The sequence below is a fragment of the Ictalurus furcatus genome, chromosome 10 (genome assembly GCF_023375685.1).
Source record: "Ictalurus furcatus strain D&B chromosome 10, Billie_1.0, whole genome shotgun sequence".
Classification (NCBI taxonomy): Eukaryota; Metazoa; Chordata; class Actinopteri; order Siluriformes; family Ictaluridae; genus Ictalurus; species Ictalurus furcatus.
Genome location: NC_071264.1, coordinates 4,579,821 through 4,599,586, shown reverse-complemented (window position 1 = coordinate 4,599,586; position 19,766 = coordinate 4,579,821). Strand labels below are relative to the sequence as shown.

At 35.9% G+C, this 19,766-nt stretch overlaps 1 protein-coding gene across 50 annotated transcripts in view; it reads right to left on the bottom strand.

The window, feature by feature from the left end:
• Positions 1 to 3,312: 3,312 nt before the first annotated feature.
• Positions 3,313 to 19,766, bottom strand: part of ptprc (protein tyrosine phosphatase receptor type C) — a 42,045-nt gene continuing 25,591 nt past the window's right edge. For 49 of the 50 annotated variants that reach the window (XM_053634594.1, XM_053634576.1, XM_053634578.1 and 46 more), the window contains 24 exons: positions 17,125 to 17,247; positions 17,008 to 17,028; positions 16,770 to 16,901; positions 14,981 to 15,195; positions 14,789 to 14,852; positions 14,554 to 14,662; positions 14,368 to 14,405; positions 14,178 to 14,278; positions 12,506 to 12,596; positions 12,324 to 12,388; positions 12,191 to 12,227; positions 11,988 to 12,085; positions 10,682 to 10,807; positions 10,344 to 10,501; positions 10,108 to 10,243; positions 7,406 to 7,552; positions 6,656 to 6,743; positions 6,214 to 6,347; positions 5,985 to 6,119; positions 5,770 to 5,892; positions 5,480 to 5,640; positions 5,172 to 5,307; positions 4,201 to 4,533; positions 3,313 to 3,938 (listed from right to left, as the gene is read on the bottom strand). In XM_053634594.1, the coding sequence (XP_053490569.1) occupies positions 3,906 to 3,938; positions 4,201 to 4,533; positions 5,172 to 5,307; positions 5,480 to 5,640; positions 5,770 to 5,892; positions 5,985 to 6,119; positions 6,214 to 6,347; positions 6,656 to 6,743; positions 7,406 to 7,552; positions 10,108 to 10,243; positions 10,344 to 10,501; positions 10,682 to 10,807; positions 11,988 to 12,085; positions 12,191 to 12,227; positions 12,324 to 12,388; positions 12,506 to 12,596; positions 14,178 to 14,278; positions 14,368 to 14,405; positions 14,554 to 14,662; positions 14,789 to 14,852; positions 14,981 to 15,195; positions 16,770 to 16,901; positions 17,008 to 17,028; positions 17,125 to 17,247 (2,804 nt within the window). In that variant the 3' untranslated portion in view covers positions 3,313 to 3,905. The remainder of the gene's footprint in view (positions 3,939 to 4,200; positions 4,534 to 5,171; positions 5,308 to 5,479; positions 5,641 to 5,769; positions 5,893 to 5,984; positions 6,120 to 6,213; positions 6,348 to 6,655; positions 6,744 to 7,405; positions 7,553 to 10,107; positions 10,244 to 10,343; positions 10,502 to 10,681; positions 10,808 to 11,987; positions 12,086 to 12,190; positions 12,228 to 12,323; positions 12,389 to 12,505; positions 12,597 to 14,177; positions 14,279 to 14,367; positions 14,406 to 14,553; positions 14,663 to 14,788; positions 14,853 to 14,980; positions 15,196 to 16,769; positions 16,902 to 17,007; positions 17,029 to 17,124; positions 17,248 to 19,766) is intronic. The other variant, XM_053634577.1, reaches the window with a different exon arrangement.

The following is a 19,766-nucleotide window of genomic DNA, read 5'->3' as shown; positions in this document are numbered from 1 at the left end:
TATCAATGTTGTCTCTGTTATATATCTTTCACATACAGATGATGGCATTTGCTTACTGGATATGCATATTTTAATGCTAATACAGTATATACTACATACTACATCATCAGATAAATCTAAACATATGTACCAGCCCAGATTATCTCTTACTAAAGTTAGAACTGAGCTGGAACTGCTCAGTAATGACTAAACCCCTCCCAAAGCAGGAACCGTAATTATATAAAGCTGCTGTGGGTAATTCATGCCACTCATATATAGGGTAGGTTATTTATAGTCTTTAGTAACTAGCTGTATATTACTGCTGAGATATGTGTATCTGTATCTGAATGACTGGGCCACACCTACTGCAAATACCACTCGCACAAAGGCTGGAGAGAAAGATGATATGATAATTGTATTCTTGGGTGGAGTTGAATGTGGTCTCTGAAGGCACAGACGTTCCAGAGAATTACACTTGATTTATTAAAGGGAATTTCCTGCATTTTTCTGGCATTTTACGTACAGTGCATACTTTGTTCATTGATACTGAAACCATAGAAGCTTAGAAGGAAGAATCTTACATATCTCTATATGTATAAAAATTTGTATATGTATAATAAAGTTACCAATTATTTGACAATTTTGTATCTTTAGTAATGTGTAATTTCATTACTTTGAGCAGTAGGTATAGTACCATTAGAGTCCCAAAAAATTCACCAGGTCAGTCATAATATCTTTTGTGTAAGTGAAGCTTGTGTGTATAAGCATCACATGTCAGAGTGTGTTTACTAACTGATTAAATTAGCACCTTAGAACTAAGGTTTTAGATTTTTATTTTATTAGATGTCTATTTTATGTCTTCTATGGGGAGGGGGTGGTGGTGGTGTTGACATTGTCTTCCTGAGTGTGGAAGGTGTTGTGATGTCATTCTCTGTCATTGTGTTGTCTGCTGGTAAGAAGAGGCAGGCTGTGACTGTCATGCCCCAACCTTGTGGTGCCTCAGGAAGGCCTGCAGAGAAGGGAGGTGTGAAATGGGACAGCCATCTTGGAGCTGCGAATGGGGACATTTGAGGAGGTGGAAGGACGTTTGGCAAAGTAAAGAAAAAGAGTCAGAGTAGGAAAGTAAGAGAGCGATGCTGTGACGTGCTGCCACTCGCAGCGGCACCCCACTCATGTGTATCTTATTGAAGCTCATCTTATCTTAACTGTTGGAGTTGGACTTGGATTCCTTTCACAAGCATGCTGGACTGATTTACCTGCTAAACCCAGGAGAGCTTCCTGGTTGTCTCCTGGGAGTCTCTAAAAGAAGCTTTGGTGAAAGTATTTAACGCCCCACTTCCAAAAATGGACTTGTTCCTTATACCAAGTGACCAAATGAGGTTGTGACATTAAGTCTAAATGGACCAAGTCACCAAGCTCTGCTGAGCATGTTCATTTTGAGGACCTCCTTAACCCAGTATAAATGCCATCTCTCCAGGTGGCAGTTGCAGAAATCTCTAGTGCTTTGGAGTCCAACTCTGTGGCTGATGTTATTATGGTCGTTTGAAACCTTAGTAGTTGCAAGGCTGCAGGAGTGGATGCGATTTGGCCTGAGATGTTGAAGGCCCTGGACAAGCTTGAGGTTGTGTGGTTAAACTTTTTTTTGGAGATCACGGGCAGTACTTTTGGACTGGCACAATTCCCTATTTTTAAATAAAGGAGAGCAGGGGGTGTTCCAATTACAGACGCACACCCCTCAGTCTCCTGGGACAAGACTATGACAGAGTACTGAAGTGAGTCTCAGATTCAGGATGAACAATATGGGTTCCATACAGACCTTAGAACAGTGGGTGGGTGTCAGACTCCAATAAGGTTGTGTCTTGTCTCCACTCATATTTGTGGTTTTCAATGCAGGTAAAGTTTGAGAGGTGTTTCTTATGGGGGTTAGAGGTAACATTCCTGTTACTTGTAAAAGATGTTGTTCGCTTGACACCATCTGAAGTGGCACTCCAACACATGTTGAGTGTGAAGTGGCTGGAATGAAAATCAGCACTTCCAAATCCGAGGCCGTGGTACTTCCCTGGAATAGAGTAAGACACTTCCTTCAGGAGAGGGGAGAGACCTTGCCCCTCGAAAAGCAGAAGGGATTTCTATATATACATATTACCAAACTGATATTCTGAAATATTTTACAATGATAATATGGATGAGTTTCAGAAAAGACATCTGTAGTGAATTCAAATTATTTGAATTCTTATAATCAGAAAAATCTGCTTAATGTTCAGAAATATTAATGAGAAAGGGAAATCAAGCATAACATATCCAGTGGTTTTACTCACAGGCAATATGATCTATCCTTTGTTTCTAGTCCTCATGTGCCACCCAGTGTATGTTACCTGTATTACACTTATCTATTTTCAAGTCCTGGTCTTGTAATGACCTTAATAATACAAATTGTAGTTTGCATCCTGCTCTAACACACTTGAATCATGCTCAGCAATATTGCATTTAAATTGTGGGTGTGTGAGTTAAGCCCTAAGCATTTATAGTAACACTTTATGTGAAGTCTACCAGCTGTACATTAGGTCTTCATAAAACAATTAAAACTTATGAGGTGGCATTTGAGTTTTACAGACATTACTTAGTAAGGTATCTGCCATTGTCTTAACATGAAAGAGGAAAGAACAGAAGCTCAAAATAATTGAAAAGGTAGACAGTTGAAGACTGCACTGTACACTATACGTTATACAGGTTATCCAATGCACAGCTGCCACTTTATTGATTTAGTGATACATTTTAAGGTGTATTGGAGATGCATCCAAAAAGTTTTCCATTTCCCAAACGGTAAGATTACAGAATTTTGTTTCAGAATTTGTTTTTGTTTTCTTATATGCCTAGCTAACTAGCTGTCACTACCTTCTTCAGTAAAATTTAGCTAGGTAGCTTTAGTTTTAAACGCTAATAATGTTGTTGACCTGATTTCCAAAAAGTATTTACTTCAGTAATAGATACCTGTGCCATTGGATGACAGGTAGATACTTTATTTATGAATATACTATTAATAAAGACAAACTAATAACGTGTTTGTTAGTGAAGTAAGATGAAACATTCAGCCTTCATATTAAAACAGTAAAATCTTTACTATACACTTTGTATGTTTGATCCCATCTGCACAGGATGTTGTCACAGCCCCAAATCGAATGCTTCGTTCTTTCTTCTTTTTTTTTTTTACTTTGGGGAAACAAGATTGTGAGGTTCTGCATCTGGAGTGTCCTACAAACCCACATAAGCGGCACCTACATGCTAACGGTCCTGATCTGGTTTAAAATCCACCTTTAAAAAAAAAATACATAGTGACATATTTAAAACCTTTATTCATTATTTTTCCAATTACAAAACAACAAAGGATATAGCCATAATTATATAAGATATTAAACTAATAGTAAAAATCAATACCAATCAGATAGTTTGAAGACAAAAGTGTGGTGCAAAGTAATCTTTGCATAACATATCTTTGCCCTTTTATACATTCGGCACTTCATAACTTAGATTTCTTAACAAAATACTTCTAGATATATATAGATATACAGTGAATATGAGCAAACTTTCCATTTACATTACATTCATGCATGCAGTTTAAAAAGGAAAAAAAAAAAAAGACAGGACTAAAAGCTAATTCTGGAGGGTTTTTTTTGGAGTTCTGGAAATTTCAAAGCATAGATTCATGACAAGATGGTATGATGGATTTAAATACAGAATGTGTTGAGATGTGGGACTAAATGCATATAACTGGTCCTCCTGAAGTCTTAGCATCTTGCACTAAAATACACCACTAGAAAGGTACACTTTGAAATAATAATAATAATAATAATAATAATAATAACACTAAAGCAATGGGTTGTTGTTTCTCACAGATTCAGAAGAGAGGGATGTTGTTTCTCGCAGATTCAGAGCTGGTCATTAGTTTTCCCCCATGTTTTCTGTTAATTAAATTAACACTATAGTTAAATACAACAAAACTCTAAAATTCAATGTTAAAAAAAGAGAAATTTATTTATCTTTTTCTCTTATAACATTTTTTTTTACAGTCACCCAGAGTGTGTCAAATAAGCAGTCATTAAATTAAAGATTGTTTTGTTTGTTTTTTTTTTTTTGTTTTTTTTATTATTATTTTATTAAAAAATTTTAGAAAAAAAAAATCAAATACACAGCAAGCTGCAATTATAATTGAACAGTTTAAACCTCTACAGTAGCAGTGGGACCATTAGTGGTGTTTTCACTGAGGGCTTTCTCTATCTCGCTGCTGGACTCAGTGACTCCCTCTTCAGGCGATGCTGAGTCAGTGCCTTCCTTGGTGCGCTCTTCGCTTGGTTTCTCTTTGGTGCTCTCTTCGCTTGGTTTCTCTTTGGTGCTCTCTTGGTGCTCAGCGTCTGTGCTGGGATTCGTTGGGATCAGTGCTGTTGATTCGTTAATAATCTGCACAGAGTCAGCAGGGGCTTCACTGGGCTTCTTCACCTCGCCGTTCTGCACGGGGTACGCTGCCTCCAGGGCGGCATATAGGAACTCGTACTGCTCCTGTTTTATTGAAGGAAGACGTACATACATTACATCACATTTAAAGCCTGTTAAAGGACTTTAAAATGGGTGTGTTAGAAGAGAATAACACAAATCTTTTTGGTTTGTTGGACTAAGATGTGGAAATTCAGGTCCAACTATAAACATATTCAGGCAGAATTTCTTTTGTAAAACTAGTCCATAGCTATTACTACTGTTCTATGCAGTTATTTCAGATTTTAAAATGTATGTCATTTTAAAATGTGCATTTTAATACAGATTTAATATCACAATCTGTAAAGAACTGTACAAAAGTTTGTGAAAATTTCTAAATAACAACTCCAAAGGTTGCTAATCCTGCTGAATGTTATCTCTCGTTATGGATGAAGCAACTAAAGGTAAAGTTGACTTGTTGCTGGAATTACTGTCATGATTTAAGAATATTTATTACCAAGATTTATTGGAATTGTTTTAATCTGATAGATTATTATAAATAAATAAGACTGCATAGGGTTTTTTTTTTCTTTCTTTCTTTTATGCTATGATGTCATGATAGACTTGGATTTGTCCAAATATTTGTCTAAATATATCATTTTGTTTTTCTGTACAGTGCACCAAGTTACGAGGTTTTTGCCGGGATATGAAGTTTAAAAACTCACGAGGGTGTTGATCATCCCTAGACGAGCCTTGCGCAAGTCCTTGGCCACCTGGAAGATGTCCACCAGTTTCTCTGTGTCCGCACTGTCCAGAAGCTTCCACAAGGCGCAGAAGATTCCAGAACGTGAGGAGCCATCACTGGTAGAGGAAACAATCATGTGCATGTAAATACAGTCTATATTAAATAATCATTTCTGTATATGCTCTATTCAATGATATGCAAACTCCCAAAAACTGTGTGGACTCAATAAGGGTTCGAATGCATCAGCAAGCAGTGTGTCGCATTGTGTGTTAAACAATTTAAACTCACTTGCAGTGGGCTACAATGGGCAAATTGTTGTTTTTGCTGCTGTTAACACTGCTCTGTCTGGCACTCTTCATCATGTCAACCAAGTCGAGAGGCTTGGGTGGGATCTCATGACCCACCCATTTCAGGAATTGGTACTGCTGCAATGTGTGGCTGTCTTTCCTCTGCAGGAGTGATGAGCAAGTCTGAGTGCATGACTATATCTTACATACATAGATAGTTGCACTGTATTGAAATACGAGCATCTGAGTCTAATAGTCAATATAATAATGAACAACAGAAAAGCTGTTCACCTTTGTGTGCTGTATTTCTAGGCACCGTCTGATGTATGTAGGGAAGTTTTCAGTCTCTTTGACCTCCACCACCATCTCCCCAAATGTTTTCTTCTCATCATCCCAATACTGGGCGCACATCTCCTGGCAGATTGACACATAACAGCAAGAAGTCGTAAGAGTGGTATCTTTTTGAAACCTATTTAATGAAACAGCTTAGATGTGGAGAGACTCACCTGGTCATTCTCAGTGCAATCAGAGAGCATGAACACAGTTTTAACCTTCTTCTGGTAAAGCATGTGCAGAAAGTCAGCAACTGTGTCAGGCATAGGTCCCTGAGCAACAATGAAGCTACTTGGGCACCAGTATCCCTAGAGGACGGCAGATGTAATAATAATTTGACCGTGCATTAAAATATTCATTTAATTGAACAGCTTTTAAGCTTTGTATAAAGGAAACATTTACATCCACATATGAGGCATTAATATATTTGGTGGGGACTTCATCTTCTTCGTCTGAGGAATATTCGTCCTCATCTTCAGCCTCGCTGTCATGACTGGCTTCGTCGTCCACTTTAATTGGGACTCGGTTGAAGTCATCTAAAGGGGGGGGGGGGGTGGTAAAGACCAAAGACATTCAGACATTAGTTGAGGCTAAAAATATTTCACTTTGTACAACACAACTCAGCCTCTTTTTTAATATATATATATATGTATATATATATATATATATATATATATATATATATATATATATATATATATATATATATAACAATATAAAAACAGTTCAAACACATTGTGAATAGATCAATCATTAATTATAAATTACATGATGAAATCTGATTTTAAAAACAACAACTCTGAAATGTCACTAAAAGTGAGTAAAAACAAAGCTTGATGCTCACATGGCACGATAGACGAGCGGTTTTTCTTATTATTCTCCTCAGTCCGCGCCGTGTTGGACGCCCTGTAGTTTCTGAATTTTGGAAGTTTCTGCATAAAAACCCACAACAACAAAATGTTATAATGTGCTAGGGGTTGAGTCGTGTTAACGCACCATTAACACAAAGGTCAGCGCAAACGTGCTTAATACGGTATGTAGTTTATAATAGACACCACTGATGTATCACACTTGTAAAGAATGCATATAACTCTGCTTTGTCATTCATAAATGTCAGGAAGAAAAGCACCATGACACAGAGAAAAAGTACATAAATTGAGAAAGATGTAGTTTATATACAGACCCTTTTGTAAAAGCATTATTTTAAAAACGAATGGAAAATAAGTGTACTTTCTAAGAATTGAAGTCACATTTACATGTAAATTTTACATGTAAAAAAACAAATCAAATATACATTGTGTATGAATGAAAGCCAGCTATTTTCAATTACTCTTTTTACACGTTGCAGTGTATGCATTTTAATCAAGAGGTTTTGCATTTACATTCGTTTATTTGCGAAATAATTGCCCAAAGCCAATTAAAGTAAGTTAGAATACAGTACAATGATAAAGCCGAGTAGGTTATAATGTATTTAACGAAGAGGCAGCGTGTGTTTACGCAGCAGTGGCTTTCTGACAAACTTTCCAGTCAGTAATGGACAAATGGACATTATCAGTAGGATAATAAAAAAATATTTAAAAGAGGAAGCACCCACCTGAAACTCCAGGTCCATTAAAGATGTCTCATTTCCCTCCTTCTGTCTGAGTGTATTGACCTCTGAGTGGAAATCTGCGAGTGACATTTCTGTCTCGCCAAACTGACTGTACTCGATCAGCGCCATGTGGATGAGCACATACTGGGCCTGGGATACATTACACTTCCATTTAGATCAGGGTACATTTGTGATCTGTACAATCACTTGTATGATATTATACAAGTAAAGGAACGAGTTCGTTCTTTATTTTTTTTAAAAACATATATAATATCATATTTATATGTATACATACAGTGCCCTCCACAAATATTGGCACCCTTGGTAAATATGAGCAAAGAAGGCTGTGAAGACTTGTCTTTATTGTTTAAGCTTATGATATTTTGTTTAAAAAGTTCAAAAAAAACACTCCACTCTCATGGATATCAAACAATTGCAAATACAACACAGGTTTATCAAATCTTTATTAAATGTAAGTGTGCAACAATTACTGGCACTCATATGAATTCATATGAGGAAATTGTTCATTCATGACTTCCTGTTGCACAGGGGTATATATGTGAGGTAACACATAGGCCAAATTCCCTTAGTCATTCATAACAATGGGTAAGACCAAGGAATATAGCTGTGATGTGCAGCAAAAGGTTGTTGAGCTTCACAAAATGGGAAGAGGTTATAAGAAAATAGCATAAGCATTGAAAATGCCCATTTCCACCATCAGGGCAATAATTAGGAAGTTCCAGTCAACTGGAAATGTTATGAATCGACCTGGAATTGGACGCGTGTCTATATTGTCTCAACGCACTGTGAAGAGGACAGTTCGAGTGGACAAAAAATGTCCAAGGATCACAGCTGGAGAACTGCAGAAGTTAGTTGTGTCTTGGGGTCAGAAAGTCTCCAGAACTACAATCTGAAGTCACCTACATCACCACAAGTTATTTGGAAGGGTTTCAAGAAAAAAGCCTCTACTCTCATCCAAAAACAAACTCGAGCATCTTCAGTTTGCCAGACACTACTGGAACTTCAAATGGGATCGGGTTCTATGGTCAGATGAAACCAAAATAGAGCTTTTTGGTAATAAACACCAGAGGTGGTTTTGGAGCACACAGAGAGGTAGACATATGGAAAAGTACCTCATGTCCACGGTTAAATATGGTGGAGGCTCTTTAATGATTTGGGGCTGTTTTTCTCCCAGAGGATCTGGACATTTTGTTAGGATACATGGCCTCATGGACTCCATCAAATATTAGCAGATATTAAATAAAAACCTGACTGCCTCTGCCAGAAAGCTTCAAATGGGCCATGGTTGGATCTTCCAGCAGGACAATGATCCAAAACATACATCAAAATCAACACAAAAATGGTTTACTGACCACAAAATCAAGGTCCTGCCCTGGCCATCCCAGTCCCCTGACTGGAAACATATAGAAAACCTGTAGGGTGAACTGAAGAGGAGAGTCCACCAGCATGGACCTCGAAATTTGTAGCATCTGGAGAGATTCTGTATGGAGGAACGGTCTCAGATCCCTCACCATGTATTCTCCAACCTCATCAGGCATTACAGGAGAAGACTCAGAGATGTTATCTTGGCAAAGGGAGGTAGCGCAAAGTATTGACTAAAAGGGTGCCAATAATTGTTGATCACCTATATTTAACAAAGATATATATATATATATATATATATACATATATATATATATATATACATATATATATATATATATATATATATATATATATATATATATATAATAAACCTGTGTTTTGTTTGCAATTGTTTGATATCCATGAGAGCAGAGAATTTTTGTAATATTTTTTGAACAAAAGATCAATTTTTCACAGCCTTCTTTGCTCATATTTACCAAGGTGGCCAATATTAGTGGAGGGCACTGTATATATAGGTACAGCAAAGATAACTTCAAAAATACAGAAATTAAATGTTCTACATTTTAAAAAATACTATAAAGTGCAGTAATAAACAGTAATAAATGAGTCAAAATAAAATTAAATAAGTCAACTGAATGAGCATTCAGTTGTACTGAATGTACTGAACGAAAGGCAGGAAGACCACAGAAAGTGCCCAATTGTTAAAGCACAAAGAATTCATAAGTTAGATGATCATAACTGTTTACTAATGTTAGTTGATACTGTACCATTAAAAGGTCTAGTTAATTGTTACGTAATTCTTTTAATTTCTGCAAAATCTGCTTTAAGAAACAACTTATCATACACATCAATTATATATTATAATGATATATGATGATATAATGATAACTGACATTTTGTGTGTTACTATTTTATAGGTTTTTAAAAAATATATATTCATAAGGGTGCATTAATACACATTTATAACACAGCATTTAGCTTTGGTAAACAGTTAATAAAATAAATTAAAAACTAAATAAATTGATTTATTTACTATTGAGTATTGATAGTTATGATAACTATTATTATTATTTTTCTATATTAATTAAGCAATTTTTAAGCATTAAGTGACTATGAATTAATAGGAATGAATTACTGCTTAACAGCTGGTTGATGTCTATGATACTCATTTGCAAATTGTATGTAATTAGTTAATGATTAATAGACTTATTATTGAACTGTTTTGCAATAATTATTACTGTACTAATGCCTATAATGTCTATAAAGAAGAAAATGAAGACAGAAAGTGGCAGGATGCTTTGATATGCTGTGTGTCTCACCTCAACTTGGACCATGAGGCATCTTTGACGGCGAAGTTTGACCACATATCCATAAATGTCCACACGTCCTTCTGCCTCCAGACTCTCAATCATGGCATCGATGCCGATGTAGGTCCCTGTGCGTCCAACTCCAGCGCTGCACGGAATAAAGATCCATTTGAGTTCAGCTTTAAATGTACTCGTTTGCAAAAATGTACTCGTTTGCAATAAAATGTAAAAACTGCTTTCTATAGTACCTGCAGTGAACGACGATGGGACCACTGAAGAAGTTTTTAAAGGAATTGACTCTGCGGCGGAGTTTAAGGAGCAGGCCAGGATCAGAGGGGACACCATGGTCAGGCCAGCTCGTGAACTGGATGTGAGTGACTTCTCTTTCCGCTGCCTTCTCTTTCCGCTAAAAAGGAGGAAACATTACGACTCATTAACCGACTTTTGTGTGCTTGAATCATAAAGAATATATCTAAAGTCCAAAAAGTGAAGCATTATATTTTGGTATAGGTTATGGAGTAAACATGGACTAAGTCTCATAATTCATATTAGTAATGTAAATGAAAACAAGTTTGAAATTGCTTACATTCATCAGGGTCAGGTGGCGAATTATGTAATCCGGGCAGTTTTCCTCTCCCTTGATTTTCACAACCAAATCCTCAAAAATCTCTGTTTCTCTCTCCATTGATGGCCAGTACTGAGCGCATTTGTTCTGAGAAGCCAAAAAAAAAAAAAAAGATTAATGAAATTTTTAGAAATAAATAAAGGACAGCATGAGTGACTAGGTCCACCATGTCAGGTTCAATCCTGAACACAAGAGACTTTGCCCTGGTGGAAGAGTTTTGTTCTTAGTTTTGGCACCTTACAAAGAATATACCCTGTTCGGCTCCCACTAAACATGTATCAAGCAAATCCTATTGGATGGAGGACAAACCTCCATCCATACGATAGAGAAGTCTGACCTTCTAAACTCACTACAACCCCCACAAGCTAAAGCAGAAGGAACTTACACTGAGGTGCCTATCTTCCTATCTCTTGCGCAATTTGTCAGTTGCCCACAACCTCACCCTTCAGTAGAAAGTAATCATTGTTGACAAGATACTCATCTGATTAAGTGGTATATTTAAGCACAGCAGTTAGTGTGTATTGAAATGGAAGTGGTAGATTATTTCCACTGAGACTACTGCGGATGGTACCACATAGAAACCATAAAGATGGCTGTAGATGTGTTTTCTTGGATAGCCTTAGGACTGCAATTGCTAAGAACAGTTTTGCACTCTATCAAGTCTCCATCACTGAACAGTTAATAACTTCAGTTCAATATAATAGACTTTAAGTTAAAAACTATAATGAATTCAGAAGTTGCTCATAAGCTGATAGGTTCCTGGTTACACAATTGCAATTTTGTCTATATAGTACACAGTTATAGAAGGGAATTATTTATAATCGCACTATTTGGTGTAACCCAGATGAGGATGGGTTTCTTTCAGAGTCTGATTCCTCTCAAGGTTTCTCTAAATTGTCTCAGGGAGTTTTTCTTTGCCACCTTCACCTCTGGCGTGCTCATTAAATCTGGAATTTATATGTTTTGTGACAATGTCCAAAAAGTATTAAAAGTGCTATACAAATAAAACTGAATTGAATTGGCTCATTGTCACTGCTGACAAACTACAAGGTGAACTGACTGGGAAGGGAAAAGTAAGTGTTTAAATGTTTAAAAATGCCAGCATCGAGCATCACTTCTACTAGCATGATGGCAGAACAATTTTCCATTTAAGTCCTGATCTAACAAATTTTTAGGTTCTGGTCAGAAAGCTCTCTACTCATGGAAATGACTACCCTGTATAGATCACAGATTTACTAATATATTAATACATCATGATTAGCTATACCTTGTTTCCTTCTTCACAACGGGTTACCATGACAATAATCGAAGTCTTTTGCTCCCAGATCATTGCCCAGAAATCTCCAACTGTCTCTTCCTTGGGTCCTTTGGAAAAAAAAAAAAAAAAAAAAATTAAAATTACAGTCCCCATTAGCAACAACAGGAAAGATTATTTCTGATGGTGTCTTGAGTCAAAAAAGCAACGTTTACCTTGGGCTGCAATGTATTTGTTGGACTCCTTGTAACCCTGTAAAATGTAATGTAAAGGTTATGGACCTTTTCATGTACAGAGGAATGAATAATGATCAGCTGACTTTGAAAGTTTCAGAGGAACTACGCCTACCTCAATAAAACTGGCGTTGATGTAATCTGTTCCTCCATGAGAGAGAGTAACACGATTATAATCATCTGAAAGTAGACACGCAGTCAGGGGTTAATTTACGGGGAGGAAATAAATCAAATAAAAAAAAATTTAATTAATGGAAGTTTAGATTTTGGTTTGTATTTGCTCCATGATAAACTTACAGGGAAGAATGTCAACATAGCGATTCTTGGGTTGGTTTTCTGGTTTTTTGGCCTCTCTGACCGAGTAGTTGGAGAAAATACGTGGAACACTCTACGGAAAGCAAACAAGCAACGTATTCAAATTAGAACAAAATTATCTCTGGTTAAGCATTTAGGACAGAGCGTCTCACCACATATTAATGGTCTGAAATTCATGCAATCTGTGGGGGGGGTTCTGCTTTTTAAAAAAATAATAGATAAATCACACTACTTACTACTATTGAAAATTCAGGTGCATTCTGGGGTAAGAGTGCACAATGTTATTATAGTTTCTTATTTAAAGATTAAAGCTGATCTTGTCAAATTCCGTCATCATTTTTTTGGTGATGGAATAATAATAATATTATAGGAATATTATTATTATTATTATTATTATTATTATTTTACATATTTATGCATTACTGTGCATTAAGACCAGGGCTGAGTTTCTCAAAAGCATCGCAAAGTTAACATCATTTTAACTGGGAGAAAGAGAGAGAGAGAGTGTACAATGTGATGCTTGCTCTACCATTTAACGATGATCTTTGTGCTGTGATGCTTTTGGGAAACTCAGTCCAAGAACAGTATTGACTTTCCAAAAAAAAATTTAATCTAAAAAAAACAAAAAACACCTAAGTATACATGTAAAAGTAAAACCAAGACTAGTATCCTAGTACTGATACTTCTGATCTGGTAAATCTTCTTGCGTATTACAAAAAAATGAAAACTGCAGTTGAGAATTTGTGAATGTGGACGTCAATAGTTATATGTGAGACTAATTAATTCAGGACTTTTTAGTTACAGTAACAAATCATATACATCACTTACAATTAGATTTACCAACTCAGTGTGACCAAATTACAGGAAAGTTTTGTCAAAATGTATAATATTACTTTAAACAGCTTATTTCAGTGCATTTGGTAATGATGGTTACTAATAGTTCATTTTGTATAAATGCGGTTTCCCAGTGGCATCAGTGCAGCAGTCATGACATTGTAGCACACTTTACTGAGTTGATTACTTATCTAGAAGTACAAAACTAGCTACGTATGTGACAGTGGTGAACCACAGATAACCGCCAGCGTTCCTTGTCAGTGGGAATCTGTCAGAATTTGGTGAGTGGGTTCTGATGGCCGTGTGACTGGTATTTATGTAAAAAAATTGTCATGTTTCAATAGGTTGGAAGGTCTTGGCGTGTGTACACATATAAGAAGGTATCTATGTGATTCTCACCACCTCTGGCTGTGATCCAGGGATCCTCAGGAAGACACAGTTACATACACAACTAGCACTCGTGTTCTGTTTAGATTATACGTATACACTGCAAAATATAGCATTAACATTGTATTTTACCGTGTTTCTAGCTATAAATCATATCCTTGCCATTCTGTGCATACTGTAGTTTTTAATCATGCTGCATGTCTGATAGAAAAGGCCACTGGTGTATAGATTTAAGCGCTCCAGTGTCATGGTAATTGCATTGTTGATTGACTTTCATTATTGTTGTGACTCCATGTCAGGTCAACCCACATGATGTAGGTATACCTCTAGCTCTACCTCTACTTCCTCAGATTTTGCTGTTTACTATTACTGAGGCAGCTGAGATACTCGGTCTACATGCATGTGGATTCAAATGAAAATAGCTGAGAGTAACCTGAAATTCCTCCATGAACAGACGTCCTTCGTCAGCCCTCTTCTTCTTGTAGGCCTCCAGCAGCGCTTCAGCACTCATGGGTTCCACCCGGAGCAGTGCATCTTACCAGGAGGAGAACATCATCAAAAAAGGTCCACAACAATATAGATATTCCAACCAGAAAAATGGTGAGAGATTAGTTATTACATACTTGTAGGAAGAAGGTCATCCAGTTCTTGGTCATTCCTGCTGTGCAAAATAAAAAGAGCATTTATGAAACTGATTTTTAAAATCAGCACATTTTATTTAATAAAATAAAATAAAATAAAATAAAATAAAACAAAACAATTAAAGCCACACATGAGAGGGTTCAGGAAACATCATCTGTGACACAGACCTTGACTTCTCTCTCTTTAAAAGATAGATTTTGTAGAGGACAAACAGCAGTGCAACAGATGTGAGAACAATGAGAAAGGCCAGGAATCCAATAACGGCTTTGTCATTGTCTGAAACACACCACATATTAGTTTTAGACTGGTTATTAATATATTATTATTGTAATATGGATATTAGAGGAACATAAAATATGAGGACATCTGAATTAGGGCAAAGGAGGTAAAAGTGGGTCTTACATTTAGTGGAATGATCCATATCAAGGATAACTGTTCTGTTCCCATGACCATTTTGGGCATACACCTGAGTAAAAATATCATAGTAAAAAAGTCCACTATCAAAATAATGCATTGGTTCCCAAAGTTAGCACTGACTAATTACTTTATAAACTGCAAAATGAAAGTCAGTTAAGTGTGATCAAATGTCAGTACCTTAATTTTATATTGTGTTGAGTAGTAGAGGTTTGTGAAAAGAAAATCACAAATTTTTCCATTGCAGTCTGTTTTATTCTCTTGCAGATTATGATTAATGTAGAGCTCTGCGAAGATCTTTCCCGGATCACCATTCCAATTGTCGATTGAACAGCTCACTTTGAAAGCATTATGGCTTTCCTCTTTTTTTGTTGGACCTTTTGTGAAAGACGGTTCTATGAGAGAAAGAAGAAAAATCAAAGAAATTAAATGATTTTAAATTAAATTGCTTAGTTTTGAAGGAGCTATGACATTGCTTATGCTTCAGTCTTATACCAGAAATTTGCTTTCGTAATATGTGCATGAAGAATACGTCTACATCACACGTTTATGTCTAAGATGTTATACATGAACATGTCCGTGTTTGTTTTATTACTTGTTATACAGTGCTCATAGATTGATGGTATATACTGTATAACCTTTCATAAACTGAATCAAACATACTGAAACACTAAACAACATAATGCAGAGAGATGAGGATCATTAACCAGCAGGTGGTTGCAGCTACAGAGAGAAGTCATGGACCATTCAAGCTGAACTGATCACCACGTCATGATGGATCTTGCTTTCCAAAGACATCAATTCTGCTTTCCTTTTCTCAGACAAGATCTGATGTCTGTGTCTGTTTCCATATAATCTATATGAGCAGGGTTTTATTTTTCTTCTTCTATATTTGAAATACCAGTGACACAATAATACAGGTCACCAATAACAACTTATTTATATCTTTATTATTATATAAATAAATATACATTTTTGAATTTATTAAACAACCATTTTGTGGTCATTGTGGTGGCTCTGCCATCATATTGTGATCAGTTTAGCTTGAATGTGTTGCTGTTATTTTGCTTTCTTTTAACGTAGGTTCTATAAAAGAAAGAAGAGAAATATTAGAATTTATGAAACTTTAACAATAATTAAACCTTAAGCTTATGCTTCAGTCTTATAGCAGAAATTTGTTTTGGTAACATGTGCATTAGCAAGAAGAATACACTGAACATTTAAGTCATACTGCATATATTCATGCCTTAGATGTAGTATATGAACATTTCCTTGTTTGTTTTAAAGCGTATTAATCCTCATAGATTGGTGGTGTCATGTCAGTGCTGGAATCAGCAAGAAACTCCACTACCCAGAAAACACTGCTGTCTACAAAAGGGACTACAATCCCCATCACCCCATCAAACTCCTCCATCTGTTCATGCACACGTGATCCCAATAACACACACACACACACACACACACACACACACATACGCATGCACGCACACACTATTTAGTATATACGGACTTGCAACAAAGACTCTTTGAGAAATTGAAAGACTTTGTGGTGTTTTTTGCATCATGTTGTGATCAGTTTGGTTTTAATTAGTTGTGGCTTGAATTTGCTACTATTGTCTATGTAGATGCAACTTCCTACTGGTTAAAGATCCAATTCTGCTGTGTCTAAAAAGAAATAAGGAGCTGGACCATGACAAAGAAGAAATAAATAATACAACAACAACAGTTTAAAGATGTAGTGAGAATAGAGAATGGCTTAATTGGGAGTTGATCAAAAGAGAAAGAGTGGGAGAAAGAAAGGAGGAGAAGGATCATGGGACTTGGAACTGTACATCTTTTCTCAACAAATAAACAAATATTGCAATGATTATGTATCAGATCAACACTTGGGATTAGTGGTCATGGTTAATTATTATGCATTACTAACACCATCAGACATAAAAACTTGAAAATCGTGTGCAGTACTTACGTCCAGGCCAGGTTTTTGGGGTTTTGGTAGTGGTGTTAAATGGTTTGTTTTCATAAGCTGCTTCAAACTCACAAGTATATTCAGTAAAACTTTTCAAATTAGAAAATTCACAGGAGTTCTTAGTACAGTGCCCTGAAATGATAAAACTCATAATGAAGTATAACTGTTGAATAATGATTAAAAAGACAGAAGAACATTTGAAATGAAGAGGACGCATCTGTAAAGCACAGGGACAAACCTTTTAAAGAGCTGGTGGAACCTGGAATGAAATAGAAACACAAAGATTTCTAAGATTAAAAAAGAGAGATCTTGCATGTTTCTTCTAACTTTACACTATAAGAGAATGTTTTCCTACCATTTTTACATGTTACTTTCCAGGTGAAGTCTGTGGTGATCGATGGACAGTTCTGGCTATCCAATTGCCAGGATGCATGAATGCTATTATGACTTACAGAGAGACTGGGCTCATTCACTATATCTATAACAGAGAGAGTAGTTAGCTGCATTTTTTTTAAAACCTTTCTAGATTAAATAATAGTGATTGTCATTGAGGAATTACAACTTCTTATACCATTTATTAACACTTTTGAGATCCTTCTAGCTATAGGCCACTTAGTTTGCTCAGTGGTGATCAAAAAGTGTTTGCAAAGGTATTGGTCAAATGGTTGGGCAAACATGTTGCTTCTTTAATCCATTCTGATCAGACAGGCTTTGTGCAGGACAGAAAATAAGTTGTCATTCCATGCTGATGACTTGTTTTTGTACATATCTGAATGTACCATGTCATGACATGCTCTACTGGAGTTGATAAAACACTTTGGTACCTTTTCTGGTTTTTCAATTAATTGGGAAAAGAGCATTTTTGTTCTCTTGAGATGCAAGATTTCTAAATTCTGTCCCATATAAAATTTCCCATCAACACTTTACTTACCTTGGAGTGACCATTCCCAAGGACCCTAAGGACTTGTTTGAATTTTAACTTTACTGAAGCCATTAATAAACTGAACATTTGTATTGAGAAATGCAGGATTCTTCCACTGTCCCTGATTGCGCATGTCAGTGCGATAAAATGATTTCCCTTCCCAATTTTCTTGATCTTTTTAATTATTTACCCATATGTTTACTTCCTATTATAAATTACTGAACTCAGTTATCTTGCCTTTTGTTCGGGGCTACAAGGCCCATCGTATTTCCAAGAGGATTCATACATGTTCTACTAATGCAAGGCTTCCACTTATACAGTTTATGGTATGCACAGTTTGCATTGATGTAAAGAGAAGATTCAGAATATTTCTCCACTCTGCTCGATGCTTGTGTTCTGAGGGGACTTTTATATCATATGTTTTGGGTGTTCCCAATCATATTTAATTTCTGGAGGATATATTTTGCTGGTACTCTTTGGTGTATGATATGGAGATTGGTCCTAATATTAAATTTGCCCTTCTTAGCTGCTTGACTGCCACACTGACTCTCTCATATGCCCTTTGAGCCTACTGTGTTTAATCTTTGGCATGGTTCTAGCCAAGAGAATCTTACAGCTTCTCCTAGGCTTTAGGACTGGTTTAGTGAGTGAGGTGGGCCTTTCCCTATGACTGGAGAGTTTTATGTATATATATATATTATATATATATATATATATATATATATATATATATATATATATATATATATATATATATATATATATATATAGTTTAGTAGTTAGCAAGTTTGCCTCTCAACTGAAGTTGAGAGTCTCAAGTTTGCCTCTCCGGTGCCCCGAGCTCCCTGGGATAGGCTCCATGCTCCCCCAATACCTTGTGTAGGATAATTGGTATGGAAAATGGATGGATGGATACTTATGTGAATGATTTCGATTTTTTTTTTTACCCATACCCTTTCTTACCCTTTACCCTCATATCCTAGTTATAATTACCATGTTGGCATTTGAGGAATCAAGGGATTTAAAAAAAATTTCTTTCTTTTTTGTGTGTGTTTTTATGTCTACAACCTGATAGGCATGCTTGGATTAAAACTGGCTTTAAATTTGTCTCAGCAGAAAACTGTTTCTGTCGTTGAACTTTGTGCAGTGAAAAAGTACTTGACTCCATCAGATTTATATGCATCGACGTAAAGTTTTATCCAAACCACAAACCGCACAAGTTCAAAACCAAAAAAAGTATTTTTTTTAAAAAGGCCTGACTCAAATCTCTTCCTGCTTGAGCTCAGTGTAAATCCTTATCTTTTATGGCTTCATGTGTGAGAAGTAATTCCTGTCACATTACTTCATGTTAGTTAATAGATCGCATTAGGTCAGCTCACATTAACTAGAGAGCTACAGTTAGCAGCTGGCTTTAAGACAGTCTTGACAGATTAGTTGATTTTAGTTAACTGCTAGGATTAGCAGTGAAAAATCCTGAACACTAATTCTGATTTATGTGCTCTAAAACAAGATCTTGGCTGCTGAGGACTGTCTTAAATGAGCCAAAAAATGCAATCAGCAGACTTTGTTCCAAAACTAGCATAGTATGGTGTAAAACTGGCAACCCTACCAGCATTGTGTGTTCTCAATGACACACTGAGAGGGCAGGGGTAATTATTAAAATTTCTACATTTAAGATTTAGTTTTGAGATTTAGATTTAAAATGTAGATAACATTTACATTTTAACATTTAGAATTAATATTTACATTTTACATTTAGATTCATATGTAACATTTACTCTGAAACTTAAAACAGTTATTTGACATGAGTCACTATGTAACTAAAACAAACAAACAAACAAACCAACAAATAAACAAAAAAATAAATAAATAGTCATAGAGAAAAGTATATTCAACTTTTTGCATTTGATGGCCCATATAATATTATTTAGAACATGTAGATGTTTTCATATATTTTTTTACATTTTAATAGTTGAATGGTTTGTGTCTTCTTAATTCTGTCTTTATTAAATTAATATCAGACTTAAATTTCTTTTCCCACTTCACTTTACTATTCCATTTCTCATACAGCTCTC